The sequence below is a fragment of the Mytilus trossulus genome, chromosome 3, assembly GCF_036588685.1.
Source record: "Mytilus trossulus isolate FHL-02 chromosome 3, PNRI_Mtr1.1.1.hap1, whole genome shotgun sequence".
In the NCBI taxonomy this organism is placed as follows: Eukaryota; Metazoa; Mollusca; class Bivalvia; order Mytilida; family Mytilidae; genus Mytilus; species Mytilus trossulus.
This window is the reverse complement of record NC_086375.1, coordinates 10,116,089-10,136,843: the sequence shown is the minus strand read 5'-3', so window position 1 is coordinate 10,136,843 and position 20,755 is coordinate 10,116,089. Positions and strand designations below refer to the sequence as shown.

Genomic DNA, 20,755 nt, shown 5'->3' with positions numbered 1-20,755 from the left:
ATGTATTGATGGTTTTAATCAATCATAAAACATGGCCACTGGTTTTTATTTTATAATAGAACATACGGGTTAAATCCAGTTTTTGTCCAAATTATGACTTCTGTCGCAGAAATATTGGTGAAGGGATAGTAAATTAATCCAGTAGGGGCAGTGTTAACAAATTTCTTTCACTTGACCTCACCATCATTTCATGGATCAGTGAACAAGATTAGGTTTTCGTGGTCAATTCATCTTATATACTGTATGCAATATGTCTACTATATTTTGTGTATTGACTGATTGTAGGATATTTATGTCCAGCCTCTAGGTGTCGTCTGACCTTGACCTCATTTTCATTGTTCAGTTGTTAAAGTTAAGTTTATGTGTGTTAGCGCTTTAGAACCAGGTTTAATCCACCATTTTCTACATTTGAAAATGCCTGTAAGTCAGGAAAATGACAGTCCTTGTCCATTCGTTTTTGATGCGTTTTGTTATTTAATTTTGCCATGTGATTATGGACTTTCCGAATTGATTTTCCTCTAAGTTCAGTATTTTTGTGATTTTACCTTTGATCTAATTTTCTTTTACTGTATGCAATAGGTCAACTATATTTGATGTATGAAAATATTCAATGATGTACATATCAGTCTGGCATATTTTATTTGACCTTGACCTCATTTTTATGGTTCATTGATCATGTTAAAGTTTTGTGATGACAAAATGTAGGTTTAGTTTGACATTGACTATTTCCACTTTTGCTGTTCTGGATTATTGGTATTTTTGTCTATATGACAAAATGTTAGGTTAAGCAGTTTCCGTGTTTCCATTAATATTTTGGTCCTACCGAGAAATTTGAGGGCAAGTTTAACATCGACCATTTTCACTTTTGCAAACCTGTAGTTACGACTCTCTTCACTGCTTTGTAATCACAATAATAAATGAAATAAAACTTCTTTTTCTGACTTTTTGACAGTCAATTAAATCATTCCAATTTGAATTTTATGTATGAATATGACCAAGCACAGCTAATGCTGTGATGTAGTAAAATGTTTAGTCTTTCGTTTGAACCTTTTCATACAATTGTATGTGTCTGTGCTTATTTCGTCTACAGAGAAGTGCTAAAAAAAGAGTCTCCCATGAATTGTTAATCTTTTTATGCAATTTTAGACAAATTGGAAATAACTTGTCATATTTATGCTTCAGTGTAATATATATATGGTGTCACGATATCACAGTAGCATGGGTTCGAATCCCGGCGAGGGAAGAACCAAAAATTTGCGAAAGCAAATTTACAGATCTAACATTGTTGGATTGATGTTTAGACGAGTTGTATATACATTATGTACACAGCCATGTATCACCATCATTGATGGTGATCCGATGGATACATCTGTTGTAGGGTTGTCACTGACTCAGACGTACTTATGAATATAATTATTTTCTGTGACTGTATCTTACATTAATTTGTAGGATCCTTTACTATAGATAATTTAGCTGATCTGTAACAATAACATCTTCATGCCTTATATATCATGTACTGTAGTACGCCGCTAGATTAAAACTGACGTGGAAAGGTAACATATGGCCACCGAAAGCTCTTTTTTTGAGAGCCCAGGTGGTCGTGTGGTCTAGCGGGACGGCTGCAGTGCAGGCGATTTGGTGTCACGATATCACAGTAGCATGGGTTCGAATCCCGGCGAGGGAAGAACCAAAAATTTGCGAAAGCAAATTTACAGATCTAACATTGTTGGGTTGATGTTTAGACGAGTTATATATATATATATATATATATATATATTATTTGTGAAATGTCCTCATACAGTTGAAATAAAATTTCCCAAAGTTTTGATCTCTAACTGAATATCATATTTCAATGTTTACTAATATAAGATGCATTGTCTCTTTACGCAGAGGAATCTCTTTGTTGCTTTTTGGCTCCCAATGTCTGAGGCTAAGGTCGTAACAGCAATAGATGGTAGTTTAGGAAAAAATTTAACAATATTTTTTCAGAGTGTTTCTGTTCAGATATATATATCGATTCTTCACAGACCTTGATTGGATACATTTCATTGTAGAGAAAGACCTCTAGCTATTTTGTATGTCAATAGTCACGTATCATTATTTTATGATATGATTTTCCTTCTCATCATCGCATCATATAATAATGGTGATGGTCATTCAAACCATATAATACAAAAAAAATCACCATAGATACCAGGATCAAAATTTTATATTTACGCCAGACGTGAAAATTATTAATCTCTTAAACCATTTAGACCTTTAACATCGGATTAATACTGCAACACGTATATGTGAAAGATGAGATTCTTCTGTACTACAAATTCAGTGAATTTTTCATTGTCAACTAGGTTCCAACGTATATAAATGCTTGGAATGACCATTAAGCTGAATCATATAAAGATAAACAAAGGAAAATAGTATCGTAAAAAAATCGGCTGTTTTAAAGATTTCTCTTTGAAAATCATACCTTTACACCAATAATCCAGAGAATAGTTCATTGTAGTGTTCCCTATTATGCTTTATGTGACGATTACCGTGTTTGATTTAATAACAAGACTAGAATTAACTAAAGGTAAAATTAAAAAGTGTTTAAGTGTTGTTAACTCCGTGTATCACCAGCCCAGTAGTCAACATTTTGGTGTTGACATGAATATCAATAATGTGGTTATTTTTAAAATTTTCCTGTCACTTGTTAAAACTTTGGCTTTATAGATATTTTGATATCAACGTCACTGATGAGTCTTGTGTAGACGAAACGCGCGTCTGGAGTACTAAATTATAATCATGGTACATTTGATACTTATTTACAACACTTGGTCGATGCCACTGCTGGTGGACGTTTTGTGCTCGATGGTACCACCAGTCAAGTTGTCAGCATTTCGGTGTTGACATGAATATCAATAAGTTAATGTGGTCATTTTTATAAATTTCCTGTTTTACAAAAGTTAGCATTTTTCGAAAAACTAAGGATTGTCTTATCCCAGACATAGATTACCTTAGCCGTATTGGGCATAACTTTTTAGAATTTTGAATCCTTAATGCTCTTCAACTTCGTACTTGTTTGGCTGTATAAATAATTTGATATGAACGTCACTGATGAGTCTTGTGTAGGAGAAACGCCCGTCTGGCGTACTAAATTATATTCCTGGTACCTTTGATAACTATTGAAGGCCTCACTTTGAAATCAAGATCAGCATACTAAGCGCCGTTCTATTTCATTTTCTGTGTATGTACGGATTTTTTTCTCATAGATTGATACCATATATCATATTATGTGTTTTTGGTTTGTTTCATTTCTTTTTTTACTGTATGCAATATGTCTACTAAATTTGGTATATGAAAATAGTTTATGATGTACATGTCAGTCCTGAATGTTTTGTTTGAACCTTTACCTCTTTTTTATGATTTTTTTGTCATGTTAACACATGTGGAGCAGGATCTGCTTACCCTTCCGGAGCACCTGAGATCACCCCTAGTTTTTGGTGGGGTTCGTGTTGTTTATTCTTTAGTTTTCTATGTTGTGTCATGTGTACTATTGTTTTTCTGTTTGTCTTTTTCATTTTTAGCCATGGCGTTGTCAGTTTGTTTTAGATTTACGAGTTTGACTGTCCCTTTGGTGTCTTTCGTCCCTCTTTTAAGGTTGTTTTTGGGGGTCTTTTTTCTAATACTGTTATCAATAGGTCAACTCTATTTAGTGTATGGAATGTTTGTCAGGTGTATATGTCTTTCTGGCAATTATAGTCTGATTATGACCCAATTTTTATGGTTCGTTAGACAATCTTAAGTTTTCCTAATAAAGTTTGTGTCTTTCACTACAAAAAGTATAAAAAGTCTGAAAAGACCGGTTTTTGTCTTAATAAGCATGAACTTTACTCGACATTCTCCAAAAGTATGACTTGTGTCTTAATTTTTCTAGACAAATTCTCATTTTAATATATCAAATTTGTATGGAATGTTCTCGTCATATTCTCGAAATTCTGAATATGATCTTTAAATTTCTTGACAAATTCTTGACATATGAATACTGTCTTGAAATTACTCGACATACTCTCGACATTCTTATTTTTTCTCAGTATGGCTTGATATATTCGGAACATTTTGAATTGTGTCTTAAATTTACTTGACAGTTCTACGCGTTACAAAACATGACCAATATTCATGATATAACTTTAAGTTTCCCTCGGTTTTGGTTTATGACCCGGATTTGTTTTTGTCTATCGATTTATGAGTTTTGAACATAGGTAAACTACTGTTGCCTTTATTTAATCTTTATTTCTCTTTATATGATATACTGTTGTGTCAAGTTACACTTCTCACAACAAAAATAAAAGTTTGACATGAAAAATAATTGAAAATTTGGGTATATAAATATTTTTATAAATGCAACTATGGCTAAATTTAAAGTATAAAATAATTTAAATGCTGGTTTTTAAATAATTACACATTTTAATTCCTAAATCTTATAAATCAAATGATTAAAACCAATCATTGTGTAGACAGATTTCATTCTACACTACTTATATTCAATGTTGATATGGTCAATAATCATTGTACCAAAATGTGGTTTATATAAATAGCAAATTATAATGATATACAAATCTTTCATTTAACAGAAGAAAATGTGTGTAATGTCATCTTTGGGAGTATATATTAAGTATAACACATGGACAGGATGTTCCCCATCAAAATAAGGTATTCCACATCCCAGAGTTCACGCAACTGGCAAATAGAAATTACTGCTTTTATCTGTAATCAGCCATACAACTTATCACTTGACCGACCATGCCTGGCTACAATTTAAAAGTTTGTTGAAGAACATGAAAATCTAATAAAAATAGATTTTCTTCATCAAAATTATGAAGTTAATCATTTTAATTTAAAAACAAATAGAATTATTCCCAAATAATAAGAGAATATTATTATCCACTCAAGGAAAAATAAACAATTAAAAAATGTATTTATAATGGGTCCCATCAATGATTTCTATAGAAATCATTGGTCTCTTGAAATGGATCGCAAACAGACATACATAATATAGATCTTAACATTTTTTTCTTTTCAAGAAGGAGTTATCACAAATATTTATTTTTGATAACAAAAAATATAGAATTCGCCCCCTTCTTTTTTTAGCCACCAACCCTAAAGATGAATTGTAGGGTCCTAAAAATTGATTGATTTTTGGTTGCTTAACGTCCAGTGGCAAACATTTCGTGCATATTCAGGACGAGAACAAGTTCACAATATATACAATAGGTAGGTCTTGTCATAATAAAGGCCATTGGGAATGAGTGTCGCGGAAATTGAGACAGACACTTGAAAATGACGGTATATTGGATAGGGACAGAAATCTTGCCTTACAACATGCCCCCCTACGGGCCCTAAAAGAGTCGTTACAAGGGTTCTTAACGTGCAAAGAGCGTGGCACTTTCTTTACACGAGCCATCGGATTAAACCTCCCCATTCTGACCGGACGTGACTGCGAACTTATACATCCCGCACAGCCAAACGGATGTCCAACTTCGGCAAGCGTTTTACTGCCGGTCGAGAGAAGACCAAGTGACCATATTTCTATTCCCCAGTCAGCCTTGTTCCAAAAGAGACACATGGTCAAACTTTAAAACTGCGTACAAGACACCTATTTTAGTAAAGTAAATTTGACTGGTAGTTTTGTGAACGGCAAAAATATAAATGCTGTTTGTCAGTAACTTCGACTTTTATTCCAAGTGAAATCAAATCAATTAAATGTATAATAAAAATTAAACTACATTTGGGAATAGTCAGGGTATTCCAACTAAGTTGCAACAAAAAAGTATCTTAATTACTATATCAAATCAATCCTTGATTTTTCAAAGTTTAGTATAGCTATATTAAACAGGAGTATATAATCACTTCACATATCCTCTTCATGCCGGTCGGCATTTAGGACCTAGTGTAAAGATGGTTTTTCACTACTCAGTTTTGGGACCTTTAATAGCTTGCTGGTCGGTGTGGGCAAGTATTTTGTGTTGAAGGTCGTACTTTGACGTATGATGTTTTACTCCTTACTCATTGCTCCTTAGATGAAGAGTTGTCTCATTGGCACTCATACAACATCTTCTTATATCTATTGGAATAATTATTTTTGAATCTAGGAGGAATTATTACCTTAAAACATTATGTTTATCCATGTTTACGTATTTTGCTCAATAAAAAATGTAAAAGGTGACAAAACACAAAACATGTGCAGGATAATAAGGCCTTTCAATAAGTCATGTACAAAATTGTAAACGGACAATAAGGTATAGGAGATATATCCTCCTGAGTGATGAATTTTATCCATTTTGTTGGCAATAAAATCAAAGGTACCAGGATTATAATTTAATACGCCAGTGACCAGACGCGCGTTTCGTATATATAAGACTCATCAGTGACGCTCAGATAAAAATAGTTATAAAGCAAAACAAGTACAAAGTTGAAGAGCATTGAGAATCCAAAATTTCAAAAAAAGTGTGCCAAATACGGCTAATGTGATCTATTCCTGGGATAAGAACATCCTTAGTTTTTCGATAAATGAAAAGTTTTGTTACAGAAAATTTATAAAAATGACCATATAATTGATATTCATGTCAACACCGAAGTTCTGACTACTGGGCTGGTGATACCCGCGGGGACAAAACGTCCACCAGCAGTAACATCGACCCAGTGGTGTAAATAGTTATCAAATGTTCCAGGATTATAATTTAATACGCCAGACGCAAACTATACAATAGGAGCAAGAGAAAAATTTAAGAAAAAAGTTCAGCCAAAAAATCTTCTATTAAGGAAAGTTGATAGCGTCTGTGAGTTTTCAAAGGAATGATTTCAACTTCACCACTTGGAACTATTTGTCTACTAGCTTACTTGTAAGCAGCCACCCTCTATCAATGAACTCCTTCGTTACAAACCCAATTTCAGGATTTATATTGACCTTGGTTTAATGTTAAATGCCATTTTAAGTCGATTCCATGCAATAAGTTGAGAACTGTTAAATCAATTTAAACATGTTGTTCCTTTTTTCTTGACTTTTTTCAGTAATGCTGTTCTGGAATTTTAATTTATAAATATGATATAGCACAACTACTGCTGTGATGTAGTAAAATTTTAGTCCTCTTATTAAAACCCTTTAATATGTGTCTATGCGTATTTCAACTACAAAGAAGGGTTCAAAACAGATTCTCCCGTGAATTGTTCAGGAGTGATATCTCTTCATGCAACTTTAGACAAATTGGAAATAAATCATTTCTTACTGCAAAAAAATTAATGTTTTCTAAAATGTCCTCATATAGTTGAAATAAAATTTCACGAACTTGTAATCCCTTACTGAATATCATACTTTTACTAATATAAGATAAATTTTCTCTTTCCGTAAAGAAATGTTGGTTTTTGGATTCAAATGTTTAAGATAAAGATCATAACAGCCATAGATGGTAGTTTTGGACAAACTTTACCATGTTTTTTCGGAGTTATTAAGGCAGATATCGATTCATCACAGACCTTGATTAGATACATTTCATTGTTTATTAGAGAAAGGTATCTTTGTTTATGTCAATAGTTACATATAATTTTTTCAATATATTATAATTTTTATTATTATATAAACAAATTAAAACATGTTTGTGACAAACTGGGAACATAGTTCACTCATACATATAATATAATATGCATATACATGTACATATCTATTGTTGCAAATGTATTATAACTATGCACTATGCATACGGAAAATATGTCGGCGAATTGCTTCCTAGAAGCAAGCAATTAAAAATAAGTAAACTTCTTCTAAATGTGGACAAATTAAAGAATTTTCCTCAGAAAAAAGTATATGTACATAAGTTGTATAATGAAAACTATCCATTTAGTTATAAAAAACATATGCATATTTTTTTTAAATTTGAGTTTTCTTATGACTTTAAGATATGATTTTCTTTCACATCATGCAGGGTAAGGGCCACTGAAAGCATTATGCAAGGGAACCTTACAATGTAATTTTCTTAGGATGTTTAGTACACGAGAATCATGATCTTTCACAAATACGTGTTAATATGTTATTCGGGTTTAATTTAATTTTATATATATATATTTTTTCTTCAAATCTATATTAAGATTACCAATTTAAGTTTTTCTTTGTTTTTCTGAACGAGCTGCCCTTTAATATTCCTTTTAAGGTAGAGCTATCCATGACTGACGATATCTTGGGGCACTATACACAGTACAAAAGGATGAAGGCTGGTCAAAATAATTTCCTTTACTATTGTATTTTGGTAAATTGATATCAGTGTTTGCTTTTGTACAATAAATAATTATAGCAGATGATATGGATAGAAACAATTGTTTTGATTTAACACATTTTATTTGATAGCCCACTAGAACAATTAAAATACCAATAAGGTATAGTAACACTTAAACCAACAAAGGCCGATTTTATTACAAAATGTAATCAATGAACTTCTGGCCAATAATGAAGCTTTGTATCTGGATGTGTTGGTCATTCCTTGCATTGTAGATTTAATTACCATTATTATAATAACTGTACAATTTAGTCGGATTAAATTGATGTATTTCGAATCATTGACAAAACATCATAATAATAGTATATCATTACGTCAGTGTTAATTTGCATCTATTGAATTAAGTCAACCAAGATCTCGTCAGGCATACACCTTAAAATGAATTCAGAGCAGCCCTGTCAGAAAACAAATATAGATCGGAGATATATAGATATATATTTTTGAAAAATATGAAGATAAATATTGAGCTCGTAAACCTTTTTAATCTCGAATAACTAATTAACACTGAAACACGTATTGTAAAAAGATCAGGATTCTCTTGTAATACGAATACTGAGAATATCATATTGTAAAGTTCACTCGTATAAAATGCTCGAAAAGAAAAGTAAAATTACAAAAATACTGACCTCCGAGGAAAATTCAAAACAGAAATTCCCTAATAAAATGGCAAAATCAAATGATAAAACACATCAAACGAATGGACAACTGTCATTTTCCTGACATGGTACAGGCATTTTCAAATGTAGAAAAATTGTGGATTGAAACTGGGTTTATAGCGCTAAACCTCTCACTTGTATGACAGTCGCATCAAAATCCACGACCCTTTACCTGTACGATATAAAGATTTGAAAATCATATCATTATAAAATACAGGTGTTTTAAAGGTGTTTTTTTGTGTTTTTTTTACTAGAGATGAGTTTTTTTACCACTAATCCAGAGAATATACATTGTAAACATAGTGATCCCTACTATGCTTTATGTGACTATTACCCTATTTGATTAAATAATAAAAATTAGACTTAGAAGCTTGACAGTTGTCTCATTGGCACTCAATCCATATCTTATAACTATTAAGGTATAAAGTAAGATGCAATATCTACAGATATTAAAAAAAAACTTGAATGAAAAATGTGAGAAGGTATTTTTGACTCCGTGTGGAAAACCTTACTTTGAGATTTAGTTAGTTATCAAAAGTACCAGGATTATAATTTTATACGCCAGACGAGCGTTTCGTCTACATAAGACTCATCAGTGACGCTCAGATCAAAATAGTTAAAAAGCCAAATAATACAAAGTGGAAGACCATTGAGGACCCAAAATTCCAAAAAAGTAAGATCAGCAATAAAAGCACTGTTCCTTTGCTTTTTTTATTTGCATTTACTGATTTTGTGTCATAGATGGTTACCCTGTATCATTTGTTTTTCTATCACATGTGTATTAGACTATTTTCATATTACCAACTTTTCACTCCGGAGTTTATAGTTTGTCAACAAACTACCTTCTCTGTTGTTTGACATCCTGGTACTCGGTCAATTAGTTGCAACTTAAAGTAATAAAATGAAGCTTACAATCGGTGCTATTTGGCTAACTAGAAAACAAGGTTTAGTTACTCCACATAACAAAATGCCAGTGTCAAGTCAGGAATATGATAGGCTGGTCCTCTCCCTTGCAACATACGGGTGTCAAAGCCAAACAGATAAAGGACACAGAATAAGTCAGGAATATGACAGTTGCTATCCATCAGTTCGATGTGTTTGTGCTTTTGGTTTTGCCATTCGATTGTGTTTTGAAATACCTCAGAGTTCGATAGTTTTGTTATTTTACTCCAATGACATACTTTTGTCGCGTAGTCGTGACGTCATTAACGTTTTGCTTGATTTACTCCTTAAAAATTGAACTCAGAATTAAATCATAAGGGATGAATGTATATGTTTCTGTCCATTTGAAATAGCCTAAAAAATGTGGAGCACACTTTTGTATAAGCCGCGCTACACGGAATTTAATAGGGACGAAAGATACCAGAAGGACAGTTAGTGTGCACTACATTTTTGGGGTATTTCATCATAGATAGATTAAAATTATTAAAGAAACATTAGTTGCAAACATTTTTCTTTTTTGGGAGGGGGGAATATGGATGACATTATGAAATCTAAAGATATTACGAAAACCTTTTGAAATCCAATGAAATATATGATATTGTATCTATTTCAAAATATGAATGATCCCTTAGATGTTGAATTTGTGCAGTAAATATCATATATAAATTTTTGTTTTTAAATATGTAATATACCCAATCTGAGATATTGTTTCCATTCAAATAAAGGCAACTAAGTATAATGGTGTTTAAAAGTAGTAAATCGATTGAGAGAAAACAAATCAGGGTTAAAATCTTAAACCGACCTATAATTCTTTTCTGATCGATACAAAGCACAAAATAACAAGCAAATACACAAAAGACACAAGATGCAATTCTGTAAGTACAACTACTAGATAAAACATCATGTATTTAAGAATAAAATAGCTATCAGTACACATCCAACTAAATGGATTTAGTGTGTAAAGACGTCAGTATTAGCAGTCGGAGAAAACAGGACATTGTGTAATGCCAAAAAAAAGAGGTATCGACAGCTTGTAGGACCGTTAATGTACATATATGAATAACAATGGTATTCATTTTGGTTTTTATAATTCATTGATAATAAAATCAATGTTTATACCGATAAAACAATAATCAAAGATCTTATTATAACAGTTGAATTTAACGGATTGATAAGCTTATACAAAAGAAGATGTGGTATGATTGCCAATGAGACAACTGTCCGCAAGAGACCAAAATTACACAGACATTAACAACTATAGGTCACCATACGGCCTTCAACAATGAGCAAAGCCCTACTAAATTTACAGTTTTTGTTAACATCACAGTGAAAAAAATGGATATGCGTGTTCTACATGAACTTGTTTGAGGGCTTAAAGAAAATTACACAAGTTATATTAGTGGAAACCTCTTTTAATATAAACAAAAATGTCCTTAATATATATAATATTATCATTATGGAACCACCTCTAGCATGTCTAGAGATAAATATCATTAACAGCTTTTAACTGACAATACATTTAAATATAATGACATTCATGTTCACAATAACTATAAGTATAGACTATTCTTATCATTTAAGCTTGCCTGCCTTAATGGGGTTTGTTATGATCATAATGTACTAAATAACTGAAAGATCAAATTGATAGTTTGGCAAACATTCGAGATCATTAAATCAGATCATTGCATTCATCAGGTAGATACCATACAATGATTAATAAATTTTTCATTACATTTGCCCTCAAATGGAAGGGTTTAATTGTTGGCTAATGAACATTGCCCGTTTAAACACAAGTGGTATTGGACAGATTTCTGCTATTGCACATGTACGACAGGGATACTTCTGACCAAACTGTTTGGCTTTTGTCGCGAAAGAGAGACACAGCGATCCTACTGTCTACCATTGTCGTTGGTGGCGTCAACAAATATGCACGTACCCTGTGTTTTTGAAATTTTAATAACTTTCTTAAACAGTCATGAATTTTACCAAATTTTGACAGTAGCTTGTTTATAAGATAGCATTTAAAAGTAAATTTTATATAAAAAAAGTCTTTTTATGCGTATTTTACTTAAATAAAAAGGTAAAATCACAAAAATACTTAACTCCGAGGAAAATTTAAAAAAAAATGTTTCTGATCAAATGGCATTCTCAAAAGCTCAAACACATCAAACGAATGGATAACAACTGTCATATTCTTGACTTGGTACAGGCATTTTCTTATGTAGAAAATTGTGGATTTTACCTGGTTTTAAAAAGCAAGGTAAACATCTCACTTGTATAACAGTCGCATCAAATTCCATTACATTGACAACGATGTGTGAACTTTATGAAGACATAATAGGTAAAATGGCAAAAAATAGGGGTATAGCAGTCAACATTGTGTTATGATCTTACTCACAATAAAAACAAACAAATATGTATCAGAGAAGCAAAAAATGGAATGTACACCAAGCATGTTAGCAAAAATTAAAGACAAGAAAACACAAATTTACCATAGTACAATAACACAATGACGGGATGTTTAAGTACGGAGCCACGTCATAAATATGTACCAAAGAAACTAAAAAAGGCATGAACACTTGTGTTAATTAGTCTTTTGATTTAAGCCATTTCAATTGATATTTCATAGTGTGTCTTTCTATGTTGTGATGTTACACTTTTGTTTCAGATACAGGTGAAGGTTTGTTACCATTTAAACGTTTAAACCCGCTGCAGTTGTTTGTATCTGTCCTAAGTCAGGAATAGTTTTCGGAGTCAACACTATTCGGAGTCAGCAGGTATGCTGCGTCGGCGGCGTCAATAATGTTGTAGTTTGTGATTATAGATCTAGTTTATGTTGAACCACAAGTAGTAGGCCAAAGATATTTGTTATTAAAGACAATGCTTCATCTTGACTCAGATTTTATTATTTTACTGTCAAAATAAACAAATAAAGCATCTTGCTTCAATTTGTTGATTTTTGCAATACCCGTAATGTTGTTACGTGTACGTGACGTCATAGAACATACTTTTATATAAAATATATCTGTAAAAGACAATAATGAAGGGCATTCAGTATAATAATATAAATAACACATAGCTGAGAGGACGATAGATAGATATAGGAAGATGTGATGTGAGTGCCAATGAGACAACTCTCCATCCAAATAATAATTTAAAAAGTAAACCATTATAGGTTAAAGTACGGCCTTCAACAGCTTATTTAGATCCCTCTATCATCTTTTCAGCTATGTGTTATTTATACACTATCACCTTTTCTACAACCACAAAACATTTATGAGTAAAAGTTCTTTAACATTGTAATTATTTTAAATAATGTGGTTTATCAACCAGCTTCACCTTTATTGGTTTTCAATATGAGAATGTCATATGAGAACAGTATATACTCTCAAGTATAACTTAGTTGTGGATCAACAGTTTATATATTAATAATACATATTTAGATGTTTATGCAATTTTCACTTCTTTCTGTTTTTCAGACACAACATAGGCAACAGTATATTTTTCATTAAAACTGCTTTGTGTACTGTGTGGTATATTGGTGGCACTAGTTTCATCCTGAAAAAAATAGATGTTTTCATGTTAAGTAAGATATCTTCATTTAGGCATATATATATCTCTGTTTTACAGATGACCTCAGATAGGTTTCACTTGTAGGCAAAATCCTCTTCTCTTTTTCCTCTTTTCTGACAAAATTGATATAATCCCCATTTAGTGGAGCAGGAACTTTTTATCATTCAGGAGAACATGATTTCACATTTTAGTTTCGTATAAAGGGGTTCGTGTTGCTTTTGGTGAACTGTTTTGGGTCCGTTTGTGCCATTTTGCTTTTAATGTTTGGATTGCTTCTTTCGGTGATAGTCTTGCTTGTCGTTTTTCCGGGATAATGTTTACTTTTCAATGACTGTTACATTCGGTCAAGGTTATAAGTAAGATAAAATATATGTTCCGAATTTCACGAGTATTGTTTTCTTCTTGAAATAAACAATAAAATCATCACATTTCAAATTCTTGATATATTAATTATTTTCTACCTTTTATGAGATAAAGAAAACCCACGTTTTTTACAAAGTAAAAAATGTGTTTGGGATTTATCTTCACGTTCTTCCTGTTCGTTCGAGGCATATGTTTTGGGAATAACCTTCACCTTCACCTTCATCCTGTTCGTTCGAGACATGATTTTTTGGAATAACATTCACCTTCATCATGTACGATCGATGCATGTTTTTTTTTTATTACCTTCACCTTCATCCTGTATGTTCGAGACATGTGTTTCTTTTTATAACCTTTACCTTCATCACGTACGTTCGAGATATGTGTTTTAATAACCTTTACGATCATCATGTACGTTTGAGACATGTGTGTTTTAATAGCCTTTACCTTCATCACGTACGTTCGAGATATGTGTTTTTAATAACCTTTACCTTCATCATGTACGTTTGAGACATGTGTGTTTTAATAACCTTTACCTTCATCACGTACGTTTGAGACATGTGTGTTTTAATAACCTTTACCTTCATCACGTACGTTCGAGACATGTGTGTTTTAATAACCTTTACCTTCATCACGTACGTTCGAGATATGTGTTTTTAATAACCTTTACCTTCATCCTGTACGTTCTAGACATGTGTTTTTTAATAACCTTTACCTTCATCACGTACGTTCGATATATGTGTTTTTAATAACCTTTACCTTCATCACGTACGTTCGAGATATGTGTTTTTAATAACCTTTACCTTCATCCTGTACGTTCTAGACATGTGTTTTTTAATAACCTTTACCTTCATCACGTACGTTCGAGATATGTGTTTTTAATAACCTTTACCTTCATCATGTACGTTTGAGACATGAGGTTTTTTTAATATCCTTCTTCGTCTTGTACGTTCGAGACATGTGTTTTTAATAACCTTCACCAAAGATCAAATGTTTTGAATACCAAAAATTCAATTCAATGAGACTAACTTAAAGATTACACACGGTCACCCTTTAAAAAGCAAAACAAATTGGGAGAACAATTAACATAGTTTTAGTTACAGAATCACAAGGACTGTTATAATGTGCCTGATGGAGGTGAAACTCCGATGGTTTAGCATGTGTGGCCAATTGACATTATAGCTTTTCTGTGTTTCTATTGTCGTGTTTCTATATCCTTCGATTAGCGTGATATTAATTTGTCAAATCAATCTATTAGTAGCTACCTTGTCAGAATCTCTATCGTCTCTAGGCTTTGTTCTAAATATACATCTGAAAATATAAATACAATATATACCTATTGTAATAACGTGACTTCGTGTTCATTACTTGTTAAATTTCAAAGGAAACAGTTTTGTATAACTATTGGTATTGCATCAAATCGTGATCATAAAATCCTGATTTAACAAGATCGTGGAAAACTATCATTTATTTATTTATTATTGATACAAATGTCTCGAATGTCTAAGGTACCATAAAGGTGTTCACCATCTTTAAATAGTAGAATGATGATACAAGGGATATTTCAATAATAATGATTACATTTTGAATTTAAAAGAATTTTGATTTCATATTTCAATGAATTGACATTTATTAAGAAGCGGACTAGCAGGTTCGGGTTTTCTGAAAAAAGAGAAGGGCGAGGATCGATGTCTGCCATTTCCCCCTGTCATACTAGTATTGTTATCTACCAGAGTCATAATAAATAATATATTTTAATGAGCTTGTTTTCAAAAAAGTTTTTTTGTCAATTTCCTATTAATGATTATGTACAGGCAAAACTCTATTTCATGTCACAAGAAGTATTAACCTTTTTAACCCTTTTTTTGGATTCGAGCGTCACTGATGAGTCTTTTGTAGACGAAACGCCCGTCTGGCGTATATACTAAATTTAGTCCTGGTATCTATGATGAGTTTAATTAAATTCATTTCTTAATATAATGGGATGACTGGAGTATCAAAATATTATTATATCTTGGACATTTTCCTTCCATCAGCAAAACCCGCGTAAAAGGTTAAACAGATTTGTTCGTTTGGTTGTTCTGTATGTTTCAATGTATGAAACAATGTTTTGACGGATTGGGGATGTTAAATTTAAAAACTGGTGGTACTATTTTAGGTACTACTAATATTCTACATTACACAAGGGTTCAAGGTTGAAAACTAAAAAAAAAAAAAATGAAGAAAAAGATATATTTGAATAATCTAAAACCTTATTTTTATGCAAATAGTCATGCAAGCATTTTCTTTATTACAATTTTGCTAATTCAGTAAAGAATTATAACGAAGTATCATTTGGTGTAGTGCAAGATGGCGACACTTTTTAAAGAAGCTTGTTAACTTCATTCAAAAGCATGTAATATTTGACACTGAATTAAAATTATAACATACTAAATCAAATAAAGGGACTAACGTTTGAGAAATATAAAGGCAAGGATGAGATGGTGGAAGATACTACCCTTTCATATCCCTTTAAATACTAATCAAATTCTTTATATCATTTCTACAAAGAAAGTTAGCAACACCTTCAAGTAAGACTACTGGGGATCAATCTATGAGAGCTCCAGAGGCGGATTAAGAATGGGGCCAGTAGACCCCCCCCCCCCTTTTTGCGGAAAAATTTTGGTTGGTTATATAGGAAATTACTGAAGCGTGACAGAAGCGCCCCTACCCTTTTATGAATTTCTGAATCCGGCACTGGGCTCATATTTTTGTAAAAAAATTTCATTAACAGCATCCCTGTCTTAATGGATGTTTGATTGATTTTAGAAGAAAACTAAAAAAAAGAATCATTTAAATCTCTTGGTAAAAAAATTAGTGCCTATCCCAATTTCAATCTCATTTTTGTTGTGAAGGAAATGTTCGTTCGTATGTATTCAATTATGCCACCAGATTCACCACATTGTCAATTATGTGCGTTGTGTGCATTTTTTAAAAGTATTTGACAATTTCTATTCAATTGTATGTAAAATCATCATGCAATTTATATATGCTTAGCCTTATATATGGGCTCTTCACTACTAGAAGCGCTTTGGGGCGTGAACAATCGCTTGCCCAAGTTGATGGTTTTTACAATCTCTTCTCGCTAATGATGTTAACATGCATTTTACGCGATCGCAAAATAAGCGAAAATAGTCACTACCCATGTTGAAGAAAATGCAACGGTAAAATAAGACCGCTGAAAGATGATGCATCTAAACTTGTTACATGTGTTGTACTTACGGTTACAGCAATATAATGGCGGAGAAAGCCACTAAAGCCACCAAAATTAACAACACAGGATCCGTTACATTTGTTGTACTTACGCTAACAGCAATATAATGGCGGAGAAAGCCACTACTGCCACCAAGATAATAACAACACAGGATCCGTTACATGTGTTGTACTTACGGTAACAGCAATATAATGGCGGAGAAAGCCACTACTGCCACCAAGATAATAACAACACAGGATCCGTTACATTTGTTGTACTTACGCTAACAGCAATATTATGGCGGAGAAAGCCACTACTGCCACCAAGATAATAACAACACAGGATCCGTTACATTTGTTGTACTTACGCTAACAGCAATATTATGGCGGAGAAAGCCACTACTGCCACCAAGATAATAACAACACAGGATCCGTTACATTTGTTGTACTTACGCTAACAGCAATATTATGGCGGAGAAAGCCACTACTGCCACCAAGATAATAACAACACAGGATCCGTCACATTTGTTGTACTTACGCTAACAGCAATATTATGGCGGAGAAAGCCACTACTGCCACCAAGATAATAACAACACAGGATCCGTTACATTTGTTGTACTTACGCTAACAGCAATATAATGGCGGAGAAAGCCACTACTGCCACCAAGATAATAACAATACAGGATTCGTTACAATTGTTGTACTTACGCTAACAGCAATATAATGGCGGAGAAAGCCACTACTGCCACCAAGATAATAACAACACAGGATCCGTCACATTTGGCATTTTTATCTGCATCTATAAAAGGCGTCGCATCAGATGTCGCAAAAACTGTATTTTTCAAATCAGATGTAATTTTTTCTGTGAAATTATCCAAAACAGACGTCATAAGTGTATATTATATACTACCAACATAAATGTGTGGTAAACGTCAAAGAGCCAGCAACACAACAACACGTAAACTATAATATCATACAAAACTAATTTCCCTGTTCTGTAGAAACGAGATCTCGAAACACTGAAAACAGGAGGGCGTGGCGCTATGTGGTCTATTGTTGACAGGAAGATGGTTCTCTCTGTTTATGGTTCTAGAAATCCTGTTTTACCTTTACATGTATTCATATTGATTTTTATAAAGATGGATTGTCAATAATCTGTATAAAGTCTCATTAATTTGATACATATATTATATATCTTTATAAAAGCGGAAATAATATATTGAATTTATATACCAGTCGTCACAAATGGCCTTTGATGAACTTAAATCGTGTAACGTATGAAATTCTATACCAATTCAATAAAGCCGATAAACAGAGTAACGAACAAAGTCGGTGTTATATGCCGTTTTTACTCTAATTGAAATTTTGGATCATAACCATTCTCCCCCCTCGGAAAGTCGGCAATACGTATACATATAGTTACTGTTCCCTAATGCCCATATCCCTCCCCAAAATATGGATGTTTAATTTATTGGCACAAACTCGGTGGTTGTCGTTTGTTTATGTGTAACATATTTGGTATTTTTTTTTTCATTTTTTGGTTAGTTTTCTCGTTTTAAATTTGTCATTTCGGGGCCTTTTATAGCTTAATAACTATGCCATATTGGTTTTGCTCATTGTTGAAGGCCGTACGGTGACTTAAAGTGGTTAATTTCTGTGCCATTTGGTCTCTTGTGGAGAGTTGTCTCATTGGCAATCATACCACATCTTCTTTTTTATATCCAATAATGAATTTTAAAATGTTGCAATTGCTGGTGGATATTGACATTTTTTTTGTACTATTTTATATTTTGACTACTTATTTTGTATGTTTTTTTTAACGTTCAGCACTAATTTTTGTATCTAGACTAGTTTACGTAAAGGAAAACGTCTCTATTGTTGTTTTATTGATTTTGTCAAAGCCCTCGACAGTGTGTCGCATAATGTTTTATGGCAAAAAATGTTAAAATGTGGTATTAGTGGAAATTTACTGAATCTTATTAAATCAATGTATTCTAAGTTAAAAACTTGTGTTAAATTAGATGGTGAATTTTCAGATTTCTTTCATTGTAATGTTGGCCTAATGCAAGGCGAATCATTATCGACATTTTTATATGCAATTTATGTAAATGACATAGAAATTGAGTTAATTAAACAAGGAATAGAACCATATGAAGTAAAATTGTTAAATCTTTTTCTTTTTATGTATGCTGATGATACAGTTCTCTTCAGCGAAAGTATATCTGATTTACAAAAAATGATAGTCACTGTATATGATAGTTCATACAAGAATGGTCTTGACATTAATTTAAGAAAAACCAAAATAGTTGTTTTTCGTAACAAAGGTGTACTGAAAGAGAACGAAAAATGGTATTTGAATGGTAAAATGATAGAAATGTGTGATCAGTTTGTATATCTTGGTTTGTTATTAAACTATAACGGTACTTTTACTGTAACACAGAAAACACTATCTGAACAGGGTAGAAAGGCTACATTTTGTTTATTGAGTAAAATTTATGATGATTGTTATAACACTGAGACTTTGATGTCCTTATTTGATACATATGTAACAAGTATTGTGAATTATGGTTGTGAAATATGGGGTTTCCATAAGGGAGCAGATATAGAAACGCTTCATTTATATTATCTAAAAAGAATTTTGAAAGTGAGAAAAACGACTGTAAACCACATGGTGTATTTTGAACTTGGGCGTTTACCATTGTATGTAAATAGATATGTAAGAATGATACGTTACTGGTTGAAGTTATTAGAATCTAATAATTGTATACTGATTAGTATTTATGAAGATATGTACGAATCTAGTTTTGTCAAACCGAATGATAAACTCAATTGGAGTTGTAAAATAAGATACATACTAAACAGGTATGGATTTAATGATATATGGTTAGCACAAAGTGTTGGAAATAGTCAATTATTTGTGCATGAATTTAAAAAAAGAATTGTTGATAATTATGTAGCTGAAGCCTTGTCATTTTTTGAAAATACTTCAAAATGTAATTTATATCAATATATAAATGATGGACATACTATGCAATTTTATTTAAATCGACCATTGAACAGTTTATACCAGTCATATGTAACTAAATATAGAATCAATTCACATTCACTTAATGTAGAAACTGGAAGATACTTTAATATTTCCAGAAATGAGCGTGTTTGTAATATGTGTAATAAGAAAGTAATCGAAGACGAATATCATTTTATATTAGAGTGTGATAAATATGTAAATGTCAGAAGTCAATATATTAAGATATATTATTATAGAACCCCTTCAAATTAATTCAATTACTATCTGTAAGAAATATTAAAGAATTAAATAATCTGGGTAAATACCTCTATGAGGCAGAGAAAATTCGTAACACTTGATTTTGTTATGAACCTTTATTATCAATGTAAATTGTATGCCAAACTCCGCTATATATTAATGCTGTATATGTTTATGTAAACTGTATAATTTGTGTATGTATTTAATCCTATGAGCTGTATATTTGCTTATGGAATAAAGAATTATTATTATTACATGCTGAACTGGTGATAACTTTTATTGTCTCAATAACAAAATTAAAGAAACTATTCTAAAATGTGCTGTTTTTTTCAATTATTAACCATCTGCTGTTTATAAAAATCAATAACATTCTGTGTTTGTGTTAGGTATCTATCTCATTTTATTTAATATATGTGTACACA

At 32.0% G+C, this 20,755-nt stretch overlaps 1 protein-coding gene across 1 annotated transcript; it reads right to left on the bottom strand.

The window, feature by feature from the left end:
• Positions 1 to 13,280: 13,280 nt before the first annotated feature.
• Positions 13,281 to 18,176, bottom strand: LOC134709221 (uncharacterized). The gene is made up of 3 exons (XM_063569390.1): positions 17,777 to 18,176; positions 15,103 to 15,148; positions 13,281 to 13,462 (listed from the first exon to the last, which is right to left on the bottom strand). The coding sequence occupies exons 1-3, from the start codon at positions 17,956 to 17,958 to the stop codon at positions 13,352 to 13,354; spliced, it is 339 nt and encodes a 112-aa protein (XP_063425460.1). The 5' UTR covers positions 17,959 to 18,176; the 3' UTR covers positions 13,281 to 13,351.
• Positions 18,177 to 20,755: the final 2,579 nt, after the last annotated feature.